The 22,213-nt window shown below is 44.9% G+C and overlaps 1 protein-coding gene across 2 annotated transcripts in view; it reads right to left on the bottom strand.

Annotated features, from left to right (window-relative positions):
- Positions 1-22,213, bottom strand: part of LOC118396714 (talin-2) — a 119,530-nt gene that overhangs the window by 3,535 nt on the left and 93,782 nt on the right. For both annotated transcript variants that reach the window (XM_052465767.1, XM_052465768.1), the window contains 21 exons: positions 22,123-22,212; positions 21,885-22,007; positions 21,521-21,664; positions 21,167-21,328; positions 20,828-20,968; positions 19,919-20,100; positions 18,927-19,062; positions 18,740-18,841; positions 18,462-18,632; positions 18,123-18,269; positions 17,210-17,311; positions 16,971-17,090; positions 15,598-15,744; positions 7,063-7,229; positions 6,617-6,800; positions 6,041-6,166; positions 5,196-5,312; positions 4,382-4,567; positions 3,784-3,891; positions 3,479-3,584; positions 1,761-1,885 (listed from right to left, as the gene is read on the bottom strand). In XM_052465767.1, coding sequence (XP_052321727.1) covers positions 1,761-1,885; positions 3,479-3,584; positions 3,784-3,891; positions 4,382-4,567; positions 5,196-5,312; positions 6,041-6,166; positions 6,617-6,800; positions 7,063-7,229; positions 15,598-15,744; positions 16,971-17,090; positions 17,210-17,311; positions 18,123-18,269; positions 18,462-18,632; positions 18,740-18,841; positions 18,927-19,062; positions 19,919-20,100; positions 20,828-20,968; positions 21,167-21,328; positions 21,521-21,664; positions 21,885-22,007; positions 22,123-22,212 — 2,886 coding nt within the window. The remainder of the gene's footprint in view (positions 1-1,760; positions 1,886-3,478; positions 3,585-3,783; positions 3,892-4,381; positions 4,568-5,195; positions 5,313-6,040; positions 6,167-6,616; positions 6,801-7,062; positions 7,230-15,597; positions 15,745-16,970; positions 17,091-17,209; positions 17,312-18,122; positions 18,270-18,461; positions 18,633-18,739; positions 18,842-18,926; positions 19,063-19,918; positions 20,101-20,827; positions 20,969-21,166; positions 21,329-21,520; positions 21,665-21,884; positions 22,008-22,122; position 22,213) is intronic.

Below are 22,213 nucleotides of genomic sequence, written 5' to 3'. Positions count from 1 at the left end.
AAATCCAAACCAAACACTTTGCAAGATTCATACAGTAGAGAAACACCCATTCTAAAAGGATAATGAATTACGTTGGAATTACAAATAATGTAATTCCTGTCTCAGTAGACTACACCAGTCAGTGACCATAGATCATGCCAGCAGAACCAACACACAAGGGACACGTGGCTGGAGACAGGGCGGGACACTGTAGGAATATGTTTGATATATAGTTGGACTGAATAACAACCTAATATATCAAACATATCAGACAGAGGCCTGCAGAGAAGGCTTCCAGGTCTACAACTCAAGAGAATGGAGGGAGAGTGAAGCATGCTGGGGAGGGCAGAAAGGGCACAGAGAGGGAAAGTTGAAAGGAGGGAGCAGAAGGTGAACAGCAGGGGTTGTAGATAATCAGTAAGACAGTACCTCATCATGGTTTAGATCTTTTATACGGTGTCCCTTTCACACGGTGTACTGTGGGCTTGATATTTTGAGGTCTAAGTAAATCTACACCTTGCGTGATATAGTAGTACACATAGTATACTGTAGCTGGTAAGAATGATTGTTTCATAATAGAAAAAAAGATCTCAAAATCGTTGTCCTGCCTCTCTCTGCCTTGTGGAAGCAGAAAGTATGCACCATTTTTAAAAGATCACTAGAGGGCAGACAGATACTGCCATCCTAAAGAAGCCAACCACCCTACACCTCCATCTTATAAACACTGGGCCCTGCTGAAATCTGAACCGGAAGGCCATCAGGAAGTTTCTAATGAAAACAGGAGGTTCTCCGGCCATGTTTAGTTGTGCACCAGAGAGCTGGAGAGAGGGACCAGATCTGATCCACCAAAGACACAAAACAAGTACACCGAAGAGCACTACAGGGAGAGAAGGAAGAGTATTGGGAGGATCTGAGGTCCAATCTACAGCTGTACTGGTACGGTGCGGTGTACGGTACGGTACGGTGCGGTGCGGTGCGGTGCGGTGCGTGCGCACGCACGCACGCACGCACGCACGCACGCACGCACGCACGCACGCACGCACGCACGCACGCACGCACGCACAAACCTTTCATACTAGCTGTGTAACTTTTGTACTTCAATTTCAGACAGACAAAGCTCACAAAGATGTTCATAGTTTTCTTACAGACAACTTTTTCCTTTCAGAGAAGTTACGTTGGTTTGTTTAATATCACTCCATGAAGTGGAAGAATACCTTGGGCTGAGAAAGGCCCCTCTCATTTTAGTGTAAAAATAAAAGAAGGCTGCAATAAATCAAATGAAATGGGTTCAACAAAAAGGATGACCTTCCTTCAATAGGCTTCAGACAGATCATCACAAATGTGAACTCATTCCAACATAAGCTTCAGGTCCCAGTAATGTAATTGTCTCCTGGCAAGACGGCTCTACAGATTCTCTCTAAAAACACCAGATTGCTCCCCAAACCAAACCTTCTAACAGACGTAAATATATCAGCATTCTGCGAGCTCACAGAACACACAAGTAGGCTGTCTTGAGTCAGCATCGTTTTAGAGGTAGGCTACAGTTCACACAATACTCCTATTCCCTGCCAACATATTCACAACCTCTAAAAGCAGCTCTGAGACTTAGAGATTACTGTACTTCAAAGTCAATGTGAACTTCTGTTATCTTTGGCCCAGGTAGCTTTCCTGATGAGTGAGTCGATAGGTTAGTAGACAGGTGTGTTCTGTGGTGGAGGTCTGTTCTGGGAGGTGTTGAGGGAGGGGTCGGAGGAGGTTGAGAAGGGGACTGGTAGGCCTACCTTGGGCTTGGCTCTGGGTTTCAGATGCTCCAGTTTCTTGGCTGCGGCTTCGATGGAGGCTGCCGCTCCCAGCAGCTCAGTCTCAGCGATGACAGTGGGGTCCTCAGGGTCCACCCATTCTGACCCTAAACCACACCACCGGGAGGTATAATCCCAACACATCATAGTAATCCTACAACTCTTAACACAGACACAAATATAACCAAAGCATACACCACCAAGGCAGATCACCAGTTCAGACAATGCCACTTCACTTATGCCCTTTCTATAAAAATGCCACCACACATAACACAAGTCACCAGTCAATTTAGAACACACAAACACAACTCCACACATGCAATGATAACAAGAATTATACCTCTGAACATACAATGCCAAGCAGATCTACCATGCAGGTTTTCCACTCTGCCGAGTTCTGTCGATAGACTGGGCAACAGTGTCCCCCGACCCCACGTCTTCGTCTCCAGTATCTATGCTGCAATAGTCTAGCTATGTGCCGGGGGGCTAGGGTATGTCTGCCCCTCCCAAACCTACTGTCTTGACCTCTGAATGCTCGGCTATGGAAAGCCAACTGATATTTACTCCTGTGGTGCTGACCTGTTGCACCCTCTATAACCACTGTGATTATTATTTGACCCTGCTGGTCATCTATGATACGGCCTTAATGGCCATGTACTCTTATAATCTCCACCCGGCACAGCCAGAAGAAGACTGGCCACCTCTCAGAGCCTTCTTCCTCACTAGGATTCATCCTACTGTAGGTTCATGCCTTTCTGGGGAGTTTTTCCTAGCCACTGTGCCTCTACATCTGCATTGCGTGCTCTTTGGGGTTTTAAGCTGGGTATCTGTATTGCACTTTGTGACAACTGCTGATGTAAAAAGGACTTTATAAATACATTTGATTGATCAATTGATAGTGATTATAATGCCGCAATGTTAAATAAGGTTAAATAAGAGTTTGAAGAAGTGTACTTTCGATGGATCATTGTCACTCTTTATAGGTTTTAAAGTGGCCATAAAACAGGACTGTTTGGGAACAGCTTGGAAAAGCAGATGGAATGATGTTTCTCCAGATTATGTTGAACCCTGGGGAAATTTGTTCAGTATCCCTCCCCTCTTCCCCCAATACCCCTCCTCTCTAGCTCCCCTATATGCCTGAGTGAACGGTGATCAGCAGGAACCAAACACCCTCATCTCTCCCTTACCTCCATCTGAGGCATGAAAGAGAGAGGGAAAACAAGAGACATTAGGCATGTGAAATGGATAGCCCCAGTGGGTCGTTGGCTGTATGCTGGGATCCAATTCTCACCCAAACACAATATATTAGTCCTGTCAGAGATATGGACGGCAGGCAGCAGGGCTTCTGGAGGAGACATTCCTGGTATACATATATGTGATAGCCAACCTACTGAACTAATATGTTGACAATTTACATTGCAATGACTCAGGATGTTAGGCCCACTCTACAGCAAATGTTCTATATTATCTGTCTACATAACCTGTGGATAAATGGGGTGGTTTTGGTATTTTCATTATTGTGAATATTCTACTCACACAAAGCCATTATACACCCTGGGAAGAAAACATCCCTAAACTAATTTACATTGTGTGCTACTGTTTGAATAAATTGTCAGAATGATATACTGGGTCTCTGCAATATGCTGTAGTCTGGTCTAACTATGCTTCTCTAGGTGAATGTGTGTGTGTGGCAGCCTCACCCTTCATGGCCTCAGCCGTCTGGATGAGCTCTGTCACACACCCCGCCACGCACTTGGAGTGTACTGCCAGCTGCTGCCTCTGGTCCGCTGTGGGCTTCTGGAGCACCTGGATGGATGGACAGACAGACAGACAGACAGACAGACAGACAGACAGACAGACAGACAGACAGACAGACAGACAGACAGACAGACAGACAGACAGACAGACAGACACGCACACAACAAATCATGGAGCCACATGTTATCAGGCCGAGCTAACAGAAGGTAGGTGTTGTCTGTGTAATGTACTGTATTCTCCATCTCACCAGCAGTACTTGCTCCAGCAGGTGGATGTATCCAGTGGTGCACTCTGACCCGTAGAGCAGGGCCTTATTCCTCACCTCCTCACTCACCTCTGGATGACAGGCCGCTTGCTAGAGGAGAGCGAGACAACACAACAACGGACTGGATGTTTATATATTATTTTCAGAAAATAAGGTTCTCTGCCTAATGATATTGACTATCAAGTCAAAGTAATATAAAAAGGTGTCTAAAAGGTATGCTGAAGACCACTAGGCTCTCCTGTATAGAACTACAGCCTTAATATCGCTACTGCATTGCTACAGCAGTGTTAGGTGGGGCAGCCAAAGTAATTTCGTTAAGATCGCCATAAGCCTTTTCCTCCTTTCACCCCCGGTCAGTTCACTGCTGTAAGCCCACTTTTGTGATGCGCCTGAAGGACTTCATGACTAACATTCCAGACTGAGTGACATTGAACAGTGAGAGACATCACCAGACATCTAAACTAGTCCCTGCTGCCCTGCTTTCATGTTTTCCCTGGCAAAGCGGCAGTATGGGAGTGATGTGGTGTCAGTGAGAGGATGTGAGGCCGGAGTTGGCAGAGCTGGATGGATGGATTATCACCTTGCAGGTGGTCAGCATATCAGAGATGGCTTTGCGGCTCAGGTTGGCCGTGGCGATGACGTGCTCCTGCTGGGCAGAGTTTCCTGCTGCCACAGCCTTGGCCGTTGCCGTGGTGATGCCCTTTGTCATGCGGATGAATTCTTCCGGTGTGGTCGACTTTTCGGGGACGTCCTTGGACTGGAACACCTGTGCACACACAGCATGAGTCACTGTGACTACACTGACAGCGACTTTGGTTGACCTACTTTCATTCACAGGTTGGTGCATCATTACTATGGACAGGAGTTTTTCTGACCATATGACCTGACCAGAAAATGCTCCTGGCCTTTATCATTGTTAGTCTTGAACTGTCAACAGTCACCCCGGGCTCACAACCACTGTTAAAGTAAACAAGTGAGGTGGACAAATGTCCTAGTGTTACTGATGCCACTGTAATTATGAGCTAAGTGGGCTGTGTTTGATTTGGATTTCGCCGCTGCAGCCTAGGTAACACCTGTTGTGGTCCTGAGGGTACACTGATAAGGATTAGCAGTAAATCACTAGAAAAACAAGCTGATTAACATTTCTGGCTCTCTTTCCCCCTGTGTCTGCAACACAATCCCTGATAAGAGCAATGAGAAGACTGCAGGGCTTTGTGGAGGAGGGGCAAAGATGGACTAGATATCAGACAGTTTAAGGTTGAGTAAAAACACTTAGGTACAGCATTCAGTACACCGGCACACCACCCTGTCATTAACCAGCCTGGCAGCCTGGGTCTCCTTTATGATATATCACTAGTACAGAGTGGCAAGGGGAGACTTTCAGGGCGTCTTACTGTCAACTCCTGTTTGATGCACTCAATGGTGGCCTCCAGTGCCCTCGTCCCGCGAGTAGCCTCATCCTCCACAGCCTTCACAGTCTTCAGCAGGGATGTCACGTTGGTAACCATCACCTGTCAGATATAAAGAGAGAGATGTGAGGAGGACACTTACTGAACACAGAGAGACAGGCCAGCAGGTGGAGTTGTCTCCCCCTAGCACCAGAGACCAGAATGGGGACTCAGTTGACAGCCTGCCAACAGTAAAGAAGGACAATACTATACAAATTTCAGACCAGGAGGAAAAACCCTTGAAGCAAGGTTTGGCTGGGCTTCAGTAAAAGCCCTAGTCAGTGGCTCTCTCTCTGCACAGAGTGTGGGACATAAGGAGCCTCTAGACCTAGTCACAGTGGTGATCACAGATTGCTCAGAGTTCACACCCCCTGTGACAAGCATGAGTCACACACACACCCTAATACCCATCTCGGTGATACTGGTACACACACACACACACACACACACACACACACACACACACACACACACACACACACACACACACACACACACACACACACACACACACACACACACACACACACACACACACACACACACACACACACACACACAGTGATAATGGAGCTGTCATATCCTTCTGGAAATAGCACCATTTGTGTTTCTTGGAGAACATACAGCCATGACACAGAGACAGCATCTTGTATAGATATGATCTGCATCTCCTTATACTGAAGCTTAATTTCTGTAAAACAAGGGTGGCTGAATAGACAAATGGACACTCCAAAGTGTCTAACATTGCGTGGTATATTCTCTATGTTAGAGCAGTGTATGTCTTACAGTACCTTAGCAGCACTCTTCAGCTGATACATGGACGGGTCATCAGCTGGCTTGCCTGAAGCACACTTGGTAGCGCTGATGAGCTCAGCTAGAGCCTTGGCCACGTCTCTCACCGCATTAATGAGGACCACCTTAGGCGAGGGAGGGGGGAGAGAGCGAGACCACATTAATACAACACAATGGACAGAGTACAGGTTTATCAGGCCTACCTGAGGTAAAGGATTTAACAGAGCCTGGCCTTATCACTTCTACCTGGAGCAATGCTACTTCTGATAGAATGTAGTGGAGAGATACACAGGGAGAAAATTTGTGTGTCAAAAGGCCTGATTACAGAATGGCTAAACAGAATGACAACAGACTAACAGAACAGTACAAGCCTATCAGGATGACCTTTATAGAATACATGGGCATACATGTTAAATCACTATTGGACTACTTAGAGGTATGTAATATAAATATGTAGACATAGAAATACGACAAATTTATCAGGGGTAAAAAAGTTGTTTTTGAATGAAAGATTGTTGTAGCGTTACAATTATGTGTTGTCATTTCAGTACAACAGGGTGCGGCCAGTGTATTACCTGAGTCTCTGGGTCGTCAGAGCCCATGCTGGTGGCTCCAATTTTGACCACGTCAGTGAGCATGGTGATGGTCTTGACTGAGGACTGGGCAGCCTGGGCCAGTCTGTCCTGACTGGATGCTGCCCCAGACACCAGCAGCTTAGTGTCCTCCACCAGAGCCTTGGCTGTCTTCAGAATGCTCTCCCTGAGGGACACCACACAACAGCTTGTCAAACACCCATTGGTATAAATAAAAATGTATTGAATTGAACACTCAGTTCATGGGAAGAGACAGTCCTTTTCCTTAAAAGAAAGCCATCTTGTATGAGGTCAAAGTCCATCCATTCTATTCATTCCTTCATTCACCTCTACTTGGCTTGTGGTTTCTGTGGACATAATGAGTTTGGCCCAAGGTAATCTCAACAGAATAGTGTTCACCTCATTACTGTGACCTGCTCTAGTCTCACCTGTGGTCAGCGAAGGTCTCTTCGTTCTCAGGGTTGAGTGTTCCGGCCGAAGCGAACATGATGGTGGTGTCGAGGTCCGCGATGATGCCAGACACAGCACTAGCTGCTGTGATGCAGGCCTGAGTACCTTTGTTACCTGCCTGCAGTGCAGACAGCACCCTGGAAACCTGCATGGACAGACAAACAGACATACATGGGAAGCAACACACATGGGAAGCAACACAATGACTTTTTAGTCATTTAGAAAGAACAATTTTCCTCAAAGTAGCGGAAGTAGAGTCAGAGCTAGAAAGAGAGGGGAGGGTTTGTGGGGTCGAAGTGAGGAGGATTATTTAAGATACTGTTTGAAGAGGTAGGGTATCAGATGTTTTCGGAAGATGGGCAGGGACTCTGCTGTCCTCCCGTAGGGGTGGGAGGGCCAGAAGACCAGAGGTGGCAGAACATAGTACTCAGGTTTTTTTTTTTTTTTTTTTTTAACCTTTATTTAAGTCAGTTAAGAACATATTCTTATTTTCAATGACGGCCTGGGAACAGTGGGTTAACTGCCTGTTCAGGGGCAGAACGACAGATTTGTACCTTGTCAGCTCGGGGGTTTGAACTCGCAACCTTCCGGTTACTAGTCCAACACTCTAACCACTAGGCTACGCTGCCGCCCCGTTGGGTGTAGGGTTTGAGCATAGCCTGAAGTAGGGAGGGGCAGTTCCTCTTGCTGCTCCATAGGTAAGCTTAAAGTAAGCTTTGACTGGAAGTCAGTGGAGTGTTCGGAGGAGCCGGGTGATATGGGAGAACTTGGGAAGATTGAAAACCAGGCGGGCTGCAGCGTTCTGGATAAGTTGCAGGGGTTTGATGGCACAAGCGGGGAGCCCAGCCATCAGCGAGTTTCAGTAGTCCAGACGGGAACTGACAAGTTTCTGGATTAGGACTTGTGTGAGGTAGGGTTGTACTCCACGGATGTTGTAGATCATTAACCTGCAGAAGCGAGACACTGCTTTGATGTTTGCAGAGAACGACAGGGTGTTGTTCAGGGTCATGCCTAGGTTCTTTGCACTCTGGGAGGACGACACTGAAATTGTCAACCATGATGGAGAGGTCTTTGAGCGGGCAGGTATTCCCCGGGAGGAAGAGCAGCTCTGTCTTGTCAAGGTTGAGCTAGGGTTGGTTGGCCGATATCCAAGTTGAGATACAGTTGAAGTCGGAAGTTTACATACACCTTAGTCAAATACATTTGAACTCAGTTTTTCACAATTCTTAACATTTAATCATAGTACAAATTCCCTGTTTTAGGTCAGTTAGGATCACCACTATTTTCAGAATGTGAAATGTCAGAATAAAAGTAGAGAGAATCATTTATTTCAGCTTTTATTTCTTTCATCACATTCCCAGTGGGTCAGAAGTTATCATACACTCAATTAATATTTGGTAGCATTGCCTTTAAATGGTTTAACTTGGGTCAAACGTTTCAGGTAGCCTTCCGACAATAAGTTGGGTGAATTTTGGCCTATTCCTCCTGACAGAGCTGGTATAACTGAGTCAGATTTGTTGGCCTCCTTGCTCACACACGCGTTTTCAGTTCTGCCCAAAAATGTTGTGTGGGTCAAAAGTTTACATACACTCAATTAATATTTGGTAGCATTGCCTTTAAATTGTTTACCTTGGGTCAAACATTTCAGGTAGCCTTCCACAAGCATCCCACAAAAGGTTGGGTGAATTTTGGCCCATTGCTCTAGACAGAGCCAGTGTAACAGAGTCAGGTTTGCAGGCCTCCTTGCTCGCACACATTTATTTTCAGTTCTGCCCACACATTTTCTATAGAATTGAGGTCAAGGCTTTGTGATGGCCACTCCAATACATTGACTGTGTTGTCCTTAAGCAATTTTGCCACAACTTTGGAAGTATGCTTGGTTTGTCCATTGTCCATTTGGAAGACCCATTTGCAAACAAGCATTAACTTCCTGACTGATGTCTTGAGATGTTGCTTCAATATATCCACATAATTTTCCTACCTCATGATGCCATCTATTTTGTGATGTGCACCAGTCCCTCCTGCAGAAAAGCACCCCCACAACATTTTAAATGTTATTTATTTATTTTTATTTCACCTTTATTTAACCAGGTAGGCTAGTTGAGGACAAGTTCTCATTTGCAACTGCGACCTGGCCAAGATAAAGCATAGCAGTGTGAGCAGACAACACAGAGTTACACATGGAGTAAACAATTAACAAGTCAATAACACAGTAGGAAAAAGAAGGGGAGTCTATATACATTGTGTGCAAAAGGCATGAGGTAGGCGAATAATTACAATTTTTCAGATTAACACTGGAGTGATAAATGATCAGATGGTCATGTACAGGTAGAGATATTGGTGTGCAAAAGAGCAGAAAAGTAAATAAATAAAAACAGTATGGGGATGAGGTAGGTAAAAATGGGTGGGCTATTTGCCGATAGACTATGTACAGCTGACAACATGATGCTGCCACCCCTGTGCTTCACATTTGGGATGGTGTTCTTCGGCTTGAAAGCCTCCCCCTTTTTCCTCCAAACATAACGATGGTCATTATGGCCAAACATTTCTCCAAAAAGTCCAATCTTTGTCCCCATGTGCAGTTGCAAACCTCAGTCTGGCTTTTTATGGCGGTTTTGGAGCAGTGGCTTCTTCCTTGCAGAGTGGCCTTTCAGGTTATGTCGATATAGGACTTGTTTTTTGCTTCTACACCTGCATTGCTTGCTGTTTGGGGTTTTAGCACTTTGAGATATCAGCTGATGTACGAAGGGCTATATAAATAAAATTTGATTGATTGATTGAATTTGATTTTACTGTGGATATAGATACTTTTGTACTGGTTTCCTCCAGCATCTTCACAACGTCCTTTGCTGTTGTTCTGTGATTGATTTACACTTTTTGCACCAAATTAGGTTAATCTCTAGGAGACTGAACGCGTCTCCTTCCTGAGCGGTATGCGGCTGCGTGGTCCCATGGTGTTTATACATGCGTACTGTTGTTTGTACAAATGAATGTGGTACCTTCAGGTGTTTGGAAATTGTTCCCAAAGATGGACCAGACTTGTGAAGGTCCGCAATTTTTTTTCTGAGGTCTTGGCTGATTTCTTTTGATTTTCCCATTATGTCAAGCAAAGAGGCACTGAGTTTGAAGGTAGGCCTTGAAATACATCCACAGGTACACCTCCAATTGACTCAAATGATGTCAATTAGCCTATCAGAATCTTCTGAAACCATTTCTGGAATTTTCTAAGATGTTTAAAGGCACAGTCAACTTAGTGTATGTAATCTTCTGACCCACTGGAATTGTGATACAGTGAATTATAAGTGAAATAATCTGTCTGTAAACAATCCTTGCGTCATGCACAAAGTAGATGTCCTAACTGACTTGCCAAAACTATAGTTTGTTTAACAATACATTTTTAATGACTCCAACCTAGGTGTATGTTAGCCTCTGACTTCAACTGTATCTGCCAGGCACGCAGAGATGCATGTTGTCATCTGGGTGTCAGAAAGGGGGGGGAGAAAAGTAGTTGAGTGTCATCTGCACAGCAATGATAGGAGAGACCATGTGAGGATATGACAAATCCTGGGTGACTTGGTGTATAGAGAGAAGAGGAGAGGGCCTAGAATCGAACCCTGGGGCACCAGGGGAGCAACTTGGGCTATTTTGAAGTCAGAGGGGACGCAGCCAGTGGTCAGTGATGAGTTGATGAGGGAAGTAAGGAATGGGAAAAGGTCTCCAGAGATGGTCTGGAGAAGGGAGGAGGGGATGGGGATGGGTCGAGCGGGCAGGTTGTTGGGTGGCCAGACCTCACTAGTCGCAGGATGTAATTTAGAGAGGGCAGAAAGAGGTCAAGGAGTAGGGTAGTTCTGTGTGAGTGAGACCAGTGGACTCAATAGGCTGAATGAATAAGGAGCAGATGTCCTCAACCTTCTTTTCAAAGTGGTTGACAAAGTCGTCCGCATATAGAGAGAAGGGAGTGGGAGTGGGTGGAGTATTAAGGAGGGAGGAGAAGGTGAAAAAGAGTGGCCTAGGGTTAAAAGAAGAAGCTTGAAATGTAGAGTGGTAGAAAGTAGCTTTAACAGTGGACACAGAGGAAGAGAAGGTAGAGAGGAGGGAATGAAAGGATGATAGGTTCTTCGGGAAGTTTAGTTTTTCTCAATTTTTGCTCAGCTGCCCGCAGGCCTGTTCTGTAAGCACACAATGAGTAATTTAGCCACGGGGCAGGAGGGAACGGCCGAGCCGGCCGGGAGGAAAGGGAACAGTGTGAGTCATAGGATACGGAAAGGGAGGAGAGTAGGGCCAAAGAGGCAGAATCAGGAGAGAGATAGATTTAGCAGAAGGAAGAGATGATAGGATATAAGAGGAGAGAGAGAATATTGCGATGGTGCATGACCATCTGGGTAGGGGTTGAGTGGTTAGGCTGGAGATTAGGGAGACAGAAAAGGAAACAAAGTAGCGATCAGATATCTGGAGGGGGTTGCTGTGAGATTAGAAGGCGAGCAGCCTGTAGTAAAGATGAGGTCAAGCGTATTTCCTTGTGAGTTGGAGGGGATTGGGAAAGAGTGAGGCCATCGAAGGCAGACATTGAGAGGTTGAAGTTGCCAAGTACGAAGAGCGGTGAGCCATCGTCAGGAAATGAGCTTATCAAGATGTCAAGCTCATTGAGGAACTCTCCAATGGCACCTGGTGGGCAATAGATGACAATAATATTAAGCTTGAATGGACAAGTGAGATACCAGGCAAGATACTGAAGTGAGAGAGTGGTGGGAATTAACAGCAGCACCTCTGGGTCTTTATCAATAAGCATCCAAACACAGCATGATCATAAACAAATCATTCACTCTGACCTAATTATGTTGTTATGAGAAAATAAAGGAGCTGTAGCATACCATCTGATATTATCTGTGAATAACAACCACCATTCAGGATCCAAGGCTTACAGTACATGATCCCCCATACCAAATAACGTGTTGATGAAATCGTCATTTGATTAAAGCTTCCCATTTGCATTCAAGATGTGAATCAAGGTAATGGGAGGGCTGACTGTGAGGCAATCTGAGAGAGCTGGACTGAGAAGGGAGCTAGCAGCAGGAGAGAGAGAGAGGGGGAGCCGTGCATTAGCCCTGAGCCTACTGCTGCACAAACACATTAAACTAATGACTCTGGACGCTGCATCACACAGTGCTCTCTATCCTTCCTAATCCAGACAGAGAGACAGACAGACAGACAGACGTCTGCAGCCCCTCACAAACGAAACACCATGAGAGTAAAATTCAAATGAGGCACCTCCAGGTTCAGCTCCCCACACGCACGAGGCCACAAATGATTCATGTCTGAAATGAGTCTTAAATGAAATCATGCGGTGAGGGAAGAAAGAAATTCTAATGCAGACTCATTGAAAACCAGCGATATGTTCTACTAGTGGTAGGGTCACAGAAAGGACTAACTGGCCTAATTTCACTATGTACAGGAAGTGTAACCATGAGAACATGAACTGAAGCACTGAATTGATATTCATCTTCACGGCTACTGTACAGCACAAGTTGTTAATGTAATACAACACATAGCAAATATAACAGTTAATGTAGGTCTGCTTTACTCACTCCCCCAGTTCTTCCCCCAGCTATAGGGCTCAGGGGGACAAGGTTTTTCAGGCACAGTGGAGAACGCTCTATTATAACAATCCATTATCCTTGGAGCCGATTCTCACCTATTCCCGATACCAAAACGACATTCACACCTGGACTCTTTCTTCACAAAAACCCCTTAGTGATTCTGCTACCCAGAACACAGTAAGCAACTGCCATTCAAGGGAATTACATTCTCTTTCACTTAAAGTAGAAATCCTAACTTATTCGAAGCCTAGTCATGTTCAAATGCAGTAACAAAAGCCAAGGTGCAGAACAAATCAACTGAAATATATATTTTGGCATTCAGATAATAACATCAGGCTTGCTTCCTTACTCTTTACTATAGCTTCATTGACCCATATCTCATTTACTGTACTATTGTCTGGGCCAGTACATACTGTATGCCTTTTACCTAAGGCTCCTGAGTGGCGCAGTGGTCTAAGGCACTGCATCTCACTGCAAGTTGAGCATTACTGCAGTTCCTGGTTCGAATCCAGGCTGTATCACAACCAGCTGTGATTGGGAGTCCCACAGGGCAGTGCACAATTGGCCCAGCATTGTCCGGTTTGGTCGGTGTAGGCCGTCATTGTAAATAAGAATTTCTTCTTAACTGACTTGCCTAGTTAAATAAAGGTAAAAAATAAAATAAAAAACCTACACAAATGACTCATCATAAAATCAATTTGCCTCTTCTAATTACCTGGCCTGAAACGCTTCATCAATTTACACCAGTTATGCATTTTCATCTACAAAAACTCATACCTCCCAGAAAGTTTACCTAAACCCGTCAATGGATTCTTCCAGGTTAATTCTGAAATGCATCTATATAACAGAAGACACTGTGATAACCTTCACCCTCCCCACTGCCGCACCTAACATAGTCAATTCTCTATCAGATTTAGAGGTACCATACTCTAGAATTCTCATCATCACATTGCTAAAACCTCATCATCCCTCAATAACTTCAAGCGAAGACTAGGGGTCAGCCTGATGAACCAAACTACTCAGTAATCTCCTCCATATAGCCTAACTCTCTCACACATCTAAACACAACATATACTGTTACATTTTTTGTGATTGCTGATCAATTCATTTGTTTAAACAAACCTTTTTTAGTTTTTTTTGTGGTGGGGTTTTTATACAAGCCCTTGGGCTTCCAACCACACCTGCACACCAATTTATATGTATACAGTTGAAGTCAGAGGTTTACATACACTTAGATTGGAGTCATTAAAACTTGTGTTTCAACCACTCCACAAATTTCTTGTTAACAAACTATAGTTTTGGCAAGTCGGTTAGGACATCTACTTTGTGCATGACACAAGGAATCTTTCCATCAATTGTTTACAGACAGATTATTTCACTTATAATTCACTGTACCACAATTCCAGTGGGTCAGAAGTTTACATACAGTTGACTGTGCCTTTAAACATCTTCGAAAATTCCATAAAATTATGTCACGGCTTTAGAAGTTTCTAACAGGCTAAATTACATCACTTGAGTCAATTGAAGATGTACCTGTGGATGTATTTCAAGGCCTACCTTCAAACTCAGTGCCTCTTTGCTTGACATTATGGGAAAATCAAAATAAATCAGCCAAGAAATTTCCAAATGCCTGAAGGTACCACGTTCACCTGTACAAACAATAGTAAGCAAGTTTAAACACCATGGGACCACGTCGCCGTCATACAGCTCAGGAAGGAGACGCGTTCTGTCTCCTAGAGATGAACGTACTTTGGTGGGAAAAGTGCAAATCAATCCCAGAACAGCAAATTATGTTGTGAAGATGCTGGAGGAAACAGGTACAAAAGTATCTATTTCCATAGAAAAACGAGTCCTATATCGACATAACCTGAAAGGCCACTCAGCAAGGAATAAGCCACTGCTCCAAAAGCGGCATAAAAAGCCAGACTACGGTTTGCAACTGCACATGGGGAGAAAGATTGTACATTTTGAAGAAATGTCCTCTGGTCTGATAAAACAAAAATAGAACTGCTTGACCATAATGACCATCGTTATGTTTGGAGGAAAAAGGTGGAGGCTTGCAAGCTGACGAACACCATCCCAACCGTGAGGCACAGGGGTGGGAGCATCATGTTGTGGGGGTGCTTTGCTGCAGGAGAGACTGATGCACATCACAAAATAGATGGCATCATGATGAAGGGAAATGATGTGGATATATTGAAGCAACATCTTAAGACATCAGTCAGGAAGTTAATGCTTGTTCGCAAATGGGTCTTCCAAATGGACAATGAACCCAAGCATACTTACAAAGTTGTGGCAAAATGACTTCAGGACAACAAATTATGTCACGGCTTTAGAAGTTTCTAACAGGCTAATTGACATTGGAGTGGCCATCACAAAGCCCTGACATCTATCCTATAGAACATTTTTGGGCAGAACTGAAAACGCGCGTGTGAGCAAGGAGGTCAACAAATCTGACTCAGTTACACCAGCTCTCTCAGGAGGAATAGGTCCAAATTCACCCAACTTATTGTTGGAAGGCTACCTGAAACGTTTGACCCAAGTTAAACCATTTAAAGGCAATGCTACCAAATATTAATTGAGTGTATGTAAACTTCTGACCCACTGGGAATGTGATGAAATAAATAAAAGCTGAAATAAATCACTCTCTCTACTATTATTCTGATATTTCACATTCTTAAAATAAATTGGTGATCCTAACTGACCTAAGACAGGGCATTTTTACTAGGACTAAATGTTAGGAATTGTGAAAAATTGAGACATCAACTATATATATATAAACAAATCTGTATGGTTGTTTATCGCTTATTTTCTTTGGTGCAAATAAATTAAACCTAAAATTAAACCTAAAGACTTCAAAGTTAGCACAATTTACCACAAGGTTCAGGCAAATAATTCCACTATATCAGCCCCTACCTTCTCAGTGACGGCACGGGCACACTCAATGAGCTCCCTCTTGGAGAAGCTGTCAGTGGGGCTCATTTGCAGGGCTCCAGCCTTCTGAACCAGGTAGATACATCCATGGCCCAGCTCCTGGACCCGCGTCTTGATCTGGAAGCCCACCTGCAAGCACAGTCAGACAACCAGTCCATCACTATTACAGAGCCATCTCACCCACTCCCTGTCTCCCTCCACACAGCAGACTATGTCTCATCATGTCCTCGACTGACTGACTGCCTCTTATCAGGCTGCTGGTTAAAAAATGATTTCCAGTACCTGAGAGGGATTGATGGTAGTACACCTTTAATTTCCTGACTCAGAAATGAATGGGTGGGTGGGAATTCATTATCAGCATCACTATAGGCTTTTAGGCTTGGAGGGGTACAATGTCGCTATGGTAACAAGTTATGTAAAGATAATTGATAAGAGTGTGTGGTTATTAGGCTCTCTCTTCACACATAATATAGATAGCGGTCTCCCTCTCAGAGACGAGCATTAAACACATGCTATGTGGGTGCAGCAACAGAGAGAATGAGGTTTGAGAGCTGGAAATATATTCCAAAGTTTGATCTCACACTATTGAGTACAGCCTCAAGGAAGATGCATCATATCAAAGAATGCCATCCGCCGTGTGACATCTCTGCATATTTTCTAAGCATATGCAAATATCTTGCATATCAAATCTCTTTTGATAAGTTGCTGTATAAAGACAAGAGAGATTCTCATTTGGGCAAAAGACTGTCCTCTCCTCGACTCCTCCATCCTCTCCTCTGTGACCCCGGTAAAGTGGTTGAGGGGTCAAGGAGAGTGTCAATTCCTTTTTAGGCAAACAGAGGAGAGTCCTGGTCTCCTCAATAGCCTCCTCCTGCCGGGGAAGCACAAAAGTATCACCTGAGTCCTTTGTGGAAGATTTTTGAGATCCGCCACACCCCCTTTGAATCAGCTGTTGTTTACTTGTAGAAAAGCACGCACATATTTAAAAACAATAAGCTACTTATCCTTTTATTTATGAACTTTCTAGCTACATTTCCTTTTACTACTTTACACATTTCATTTGGGATTCCACCCCTGTAAACGTCATTTGCACGATGCCACGCGAGTGAAGGAGAGTCATTTCATACATGCACATTTGTTTCCACATTTCCTCTCCTCCCCTCGGTTACCTTTGATCTTTTTCAAAAGGAGGTGAGGAGAGGACCGAGGAAGGGGAAATAGGACAGAGGAGTTGAGCAAACCAATTAAGAATCTCCCATAGGACATGTCCATAGGGGTGCCACAGAAAAACGATCCCATATTTAAACAGTATCCTGCTTTGACAGTGCACCCACAGGAGCCACTTGACCTCTCACCTCTTTTGGTTCTGCGGTGGCAGCTGCCAGGTGACCTTGGTGGGCTAACTGGCTGTAGTCTACAGTCACCTGCGAGGCCAGGCCACCCAGCTCCTCTGGACATGTCACAGACTTAGTCATCTGGGGACACAGTCAGAACAAGGTCATAACATGACTGTGATTTAGTTATTTCAGAAATGATGAAGAGGTACATCTATAAGGCTACATTGCATATTTATGAGGTAGTTGTTTGTGCTCACCATCTCCTGAGTTGTGATGGCGATGGCCTTGGAGTATTTCACCATGGTGGTCTGGTAATCCACAAAGGATCCTTCTGGTTCAGGGGGAGTGCCCTCGTCCAACTGCAGAGGGAAAAGCACGACTCCTTTTAAAATATTCAACCTAGCTACATAATCTACACATATGAATATCAACCAAGCATCTACCACACATTTGAATAAAGCCTTTCTTTATTCAATGAACTCTATGCATAAATATGTTGCAGAATGCAGATATCCACTTAAGGCCGCTCAATGTGTTATTTTCTCTGGAGTAACAGAAATCAAATTCAAAGGGCTGGAAACATATAGAGAACAACATCTGATAGAAGCATTCAGCCAATCAAGAATGCAGGCATAATTTATTATTATCAAGTCTGTGACAGATCTTTGGAGACGGAGGGTGACAGCCAGTGTATGAGTGACAGCCAGTGGATGAGTGACAGCTGACAGCTCTGAGGCCTGGACCTGACACTTCCCATCCATCTCACTAATGAGTGTCAGTTAGAGGATGTTTCTCTGCCCGCCCACTGTGGTGGAGTCATCTTAAAGCAGTTGGAAGAGATGAGTGTTCTCAGTAGAGCTCTACTCCTGAGCTGCTTGGGGCCACAGTACACATGCACATATACACCAGTGGAGGCTGCTGAGGGGAGAACGGCTCATAATAATATACGGAACAGAGCAAATGGAATGACATCAAACACCTGGAAACCATGCGTTTGACGTATTTGATACCATTCCACTATTCCACTCCAGTCATTACCACGAGCCCATTCTTTCCAATTAAGGTGCCACCGACTTCCTGTGATATACTGTACACGCACATGTACACACATACACACTACTACTATACAGTACTACACACCCTACTGTACAGGACACCAGGCCCACTCACCCTGCCCATGGCCTCAGCGATAGCCTCCACCATGCCTCCCACCATGCCGCCCTCACTGGCCGCCTCGTTCAGAGTCACCATGATGTCGTCCACAGCCTCCTTCATCAGCTGGGCAGCCTCTGATATGGCGTCATGGGTGTGGGCCGCCTGGACACGCAGTAAACACACCAGACCACCGTGAAACTCAAAGATCTTCATCTTATCAATACACATGGCTATGCAACTACAATAAGCAATACGATAGATTGTGGAACGAGGTGCACACAAATCTATACTAATTAAGTTTTGCTCCATTGCTCAAATATGGCTTCTGTGCCCTGTGTTGTACAGTAACATTACCTTAGGGTTTCCACCTCCCTCCTTGGCTGCATAAAGCATCTGCAGGGCGGACTCTGACAGGGTCTTAGTCTGGTCCAGGATGTTCATCTGCTGCTGCTGGTCCACAATCTTAGAGGCCAGGCCAACAGACGCCACAATAAGGGGCTCAAAGTAGCTGGCCAGCTGGGTCACCTGGGAGAAACAGTATCATGTAACAGTATGAGACACAGATTGAATAAGAGGAGTGGATCCAGGAGACAGGACTTTCTCCCTGTAGGGGAATGGTCCCAGACTAGTACCTTGTGTCCCAGCTGGGCAGCTTCACCCCTGGCTGCAGTATTGATAGGATCGATGAGATGTCCAATCTCCTGCACCGACGATGTCAGCTGCTCCTGCAAAGCCTAAGGGGGCAGCATAGAGTTACGATTGGGAAAATGAAAATGAACAAAAAGCAATTATAGTGATGATATGACAGTTCAAACTTACTTCCAAAGATATGTCATCCCTACATCCCTGTAGGCTCTGGCCCACAGCAGCTAGAGAAGCCTGCTCGATGTCCCGGATACACTTGTTGATGTTATCAATGGAGAAGTCACACTCTCTCTGCCCTGGTGCCTTGTCCCTACCAACAGTATCATGACAAATAGGAACAAGGCAGTACTTCTACAAGCAGGTTATTCATGCAGTATCACAGCTCAAAGAAGGAAAATCATGTATACTAGGTACACTTTTTGCAAACATGGTCTCTAGAGGTTGACCAGATGCAAAATGTTCTGAAGCTAAGGGGCAATCTACTCTGTGTGAGAGATAATGAGGGAAGACACTTCTATTCAAAACAGCAGGAGGGTATTTCTAAGTATAAAAAATCTGTCTAAGCAGCACCAGCAGCACAGCAGATCCTCCACGGAACTCTGCCTACTCATCTTTATCAGTGCCCTAGAGCATTCCTCTTCCTATTACATGGCAGGTGGAAACCCAACCACCATAAATTACATGTCAACTCACTGCTCAGTCGAACCGACAGTTACTCAGAGATAGCTGAACTCCCCCTCACCCCGAGTCTCAATTTGCCTGGCTACCCATCCACAGCGCTCTGGCCAAACTGACGTTTCTTCTCCACCATGAGTCTGGATTTGCCTCCCTCCCTACGATTTCTAGAACGCAAACATATTCTGACCGTTTTGATTAGTCCCAGAAACCGATGGGTTGGGTTCAGGAGCCAGCCTACATGACGATGTTATCAACTTTGATACTCTGATTGGATAGATTTCTTAGAGACGATCCGATCGCTGATTAATTTGTTTTGTACCACGCCCTTCACTTTGAACTCACACAAACAACTTCTAGGATGGCAGATTCTGAATGTATGCACGATCGATAGAGCAGTGGAATTATATTCTGGGTGAGTTGTCCGGCAAGGCCTTAACATGATAATATCTAGAGCACCATAGTGCCGAACCAGAGGGGTCTGTGCTGACCTGATGGAGGTGATGAGGCTCTTGATGGAGTCAGAGACGGTGCGGGAGTGCCCAGCCAGGATGGACCAGGTGGGCGGGTCTTTGGGGTTGATGATGAGCGAGCGGGCAGTCTCCAGGAGCAGGGTGGAGCTGTCCAGCATGGAGCAGGCTGAACACATGATGGGCTCCTGGGCTACAGAGCCCTGGAAATGGGAAAGAGGGAGGGAGGGAGGGGAGGACAGTGACTAACTAACAGCTCAATAGCAACACACTACACAGATGTCATTGATCTCTTACTATTAATATTGTTCTGCTTCACACAGAGATGCAGAGGCACACCTAGAGTCTTTATGATGGCAGCTAAAGCCTCCCTCGACAATTAGATTAACAAGCTGAAGATTAGAGCAGCTGTGCTGAGAGTGAGAGCAGTTAAACACTGCCCTCCAACAGATAACAGTCAACGCTTTTAAGGCTGTGTGAGGACTCTTTCTGCTACATTGTAACATAAAATACATCCGATTTCTCCTTGAGCCATTTACCGACATTAAATAAATTAGAGGGAAATGGTGCATCAAACCAATTCCACCCGCTTTCCTGCACTGTACTGGCTCTATATATCGGAGGTCCTATTTCAATGTGATTGAATTCCCTAGTCACCAATGTATTCATGGAACATGTAGGAGGAGTAGGAGTAGGAGTAGGAGTAGCTTTGCCATCTCCTTTCTATTACAGAATGTATGAGGAAGCAGACAAATAAAACAACGTGACAATGTAGACTGAAGAAACCTCTTAGGAGATAAAAACAAATGGTCCTCTGAGCAAGAACTGCATTTTAATTTCCATATAGATAATGACAAATGTGTATTTTCACTGAAGAGCTTACATATTGCACAATACAAAGTCACCCCCTGAACAAGCACTCATACGAACCTCATTGCTGATCCGTGCAGGGATACTAGCAAACTCCGGGTTGGAGGAAAATGTGGATAGATTCTCTACAGCCTCGATAAGTGGAGTTGTAGCAACATGGCACCTGTTTCTGTTCTCCTCTGAGAAATCCCCATCCAAGGCCTGGAAGAAAACAACTTGAGATGACCTCCTAAGCCAACACTCCAACTCAGCTACACAATATAGCCATCTATCTGTCTTCATTACAAATGACGGAAATATTTTAAGTGAAACAGAGAACATCAATAAATCTACTTTTCCTGAAGGCACAAAGTACAAGAATACCATTTATGAGTGGACCATGGCAGAGAGTACACATACCTTTATAGTTTTGACAAGGTTGGCCGTGGTGTTTGCAACCTCTTTGGCTGACTGAACAAAGTGTCTCCTGGCCACAGGGTTGGATGTCTTGGACGAGGCCAGGCGGCAGGCATTGCAAAGAGCTGAGGTATGCTTGGCTACAATCGTCGCTGCGGACAGAACCTAATAAACAAACAGACACAAACAAAACAAATGACAAACAAAGCAGTATAAACATTTCTCAATAGATGCATATTGTGAGAACAAGTTTGATGTTATGTTGTTGTTCAAATATAACAATCCATTTGATTAAGTCACTATTTGTATAATAGATTCATTATCTCAATAAATGTCTCACTACATTGGTCTTCTCACCTGAGAGGGGCTGCTGGCTGGGTCCACCAGGTTTTGACAGGCCATCTGAATAGCCTGGTTGGCCCGGGCAAACTGGATTGGATCCACCAGACCCTCTTGACCAGATTGGCTGTTTGGATCGGACACACCCACTAGGTAGGAGGCCTGCAGTGTGGGGAGAAGGATAGAGAGGAGAGAGGAACGCTCATGGCTTCGTTTCTGATTTAGAGAGAGGTACATGTAGGTGCTGTAACTAAACATGAACAGAGGTCTAGAGCTGATAGGGACTGTTGGTTGTGTGCCAGACCCAGACCAGATAGCAGGGAGGAGTGGAAGGGAGGCTGTAGGCTCCAGACAGTCAGTCAGTACTAGGCTGGGATCTCACCTGTCCAGCCGCCTCCGTCAACCCACACAGGGCCTTGGATGCCACTCCCACACAATCGCCAAACGCTGGCACATTGCCCGTCTTACAGTGCTGAGAAATCCCCGCCATGGACTCTCCAAGAACCTGCACATGGAGAAATGGAAATAAACTGTACGATTACCTCTTCAGCTGTCTATTACGTTAGATATTGCTGATATTTAAAGTCTATGATGCCTGTGAATGTTTTGTAAGGCTTTACCTTTGAGTTCTCCATGACACTCTCGATGCAGTCAAAGTAGGAGAGCTCACTGACAGGCTCACTGGGGTTGTCCAGCAATCCTCTCACAGCC

The sequence above is a fragment of the Oncorhynchus keta genome, chromosome 17, assembly GCF_023373465.1.
Source record: "Oncorhynchus keta strain PuntledgeMale-10-30-2019 chromosome 17, Oket_V2, whole genome shotgun sequence".
NCBI lineage: Eukaryota > Metazoa > Chordata > Actinopteri > Salmoniformes > Salmonidae > Oncorhynchus > Oncorhynchus keta.
Note: the sequence above shows the minus strand (reverse complement) of the source record. Positions and strands in the feature narration are given on the sequence as shown.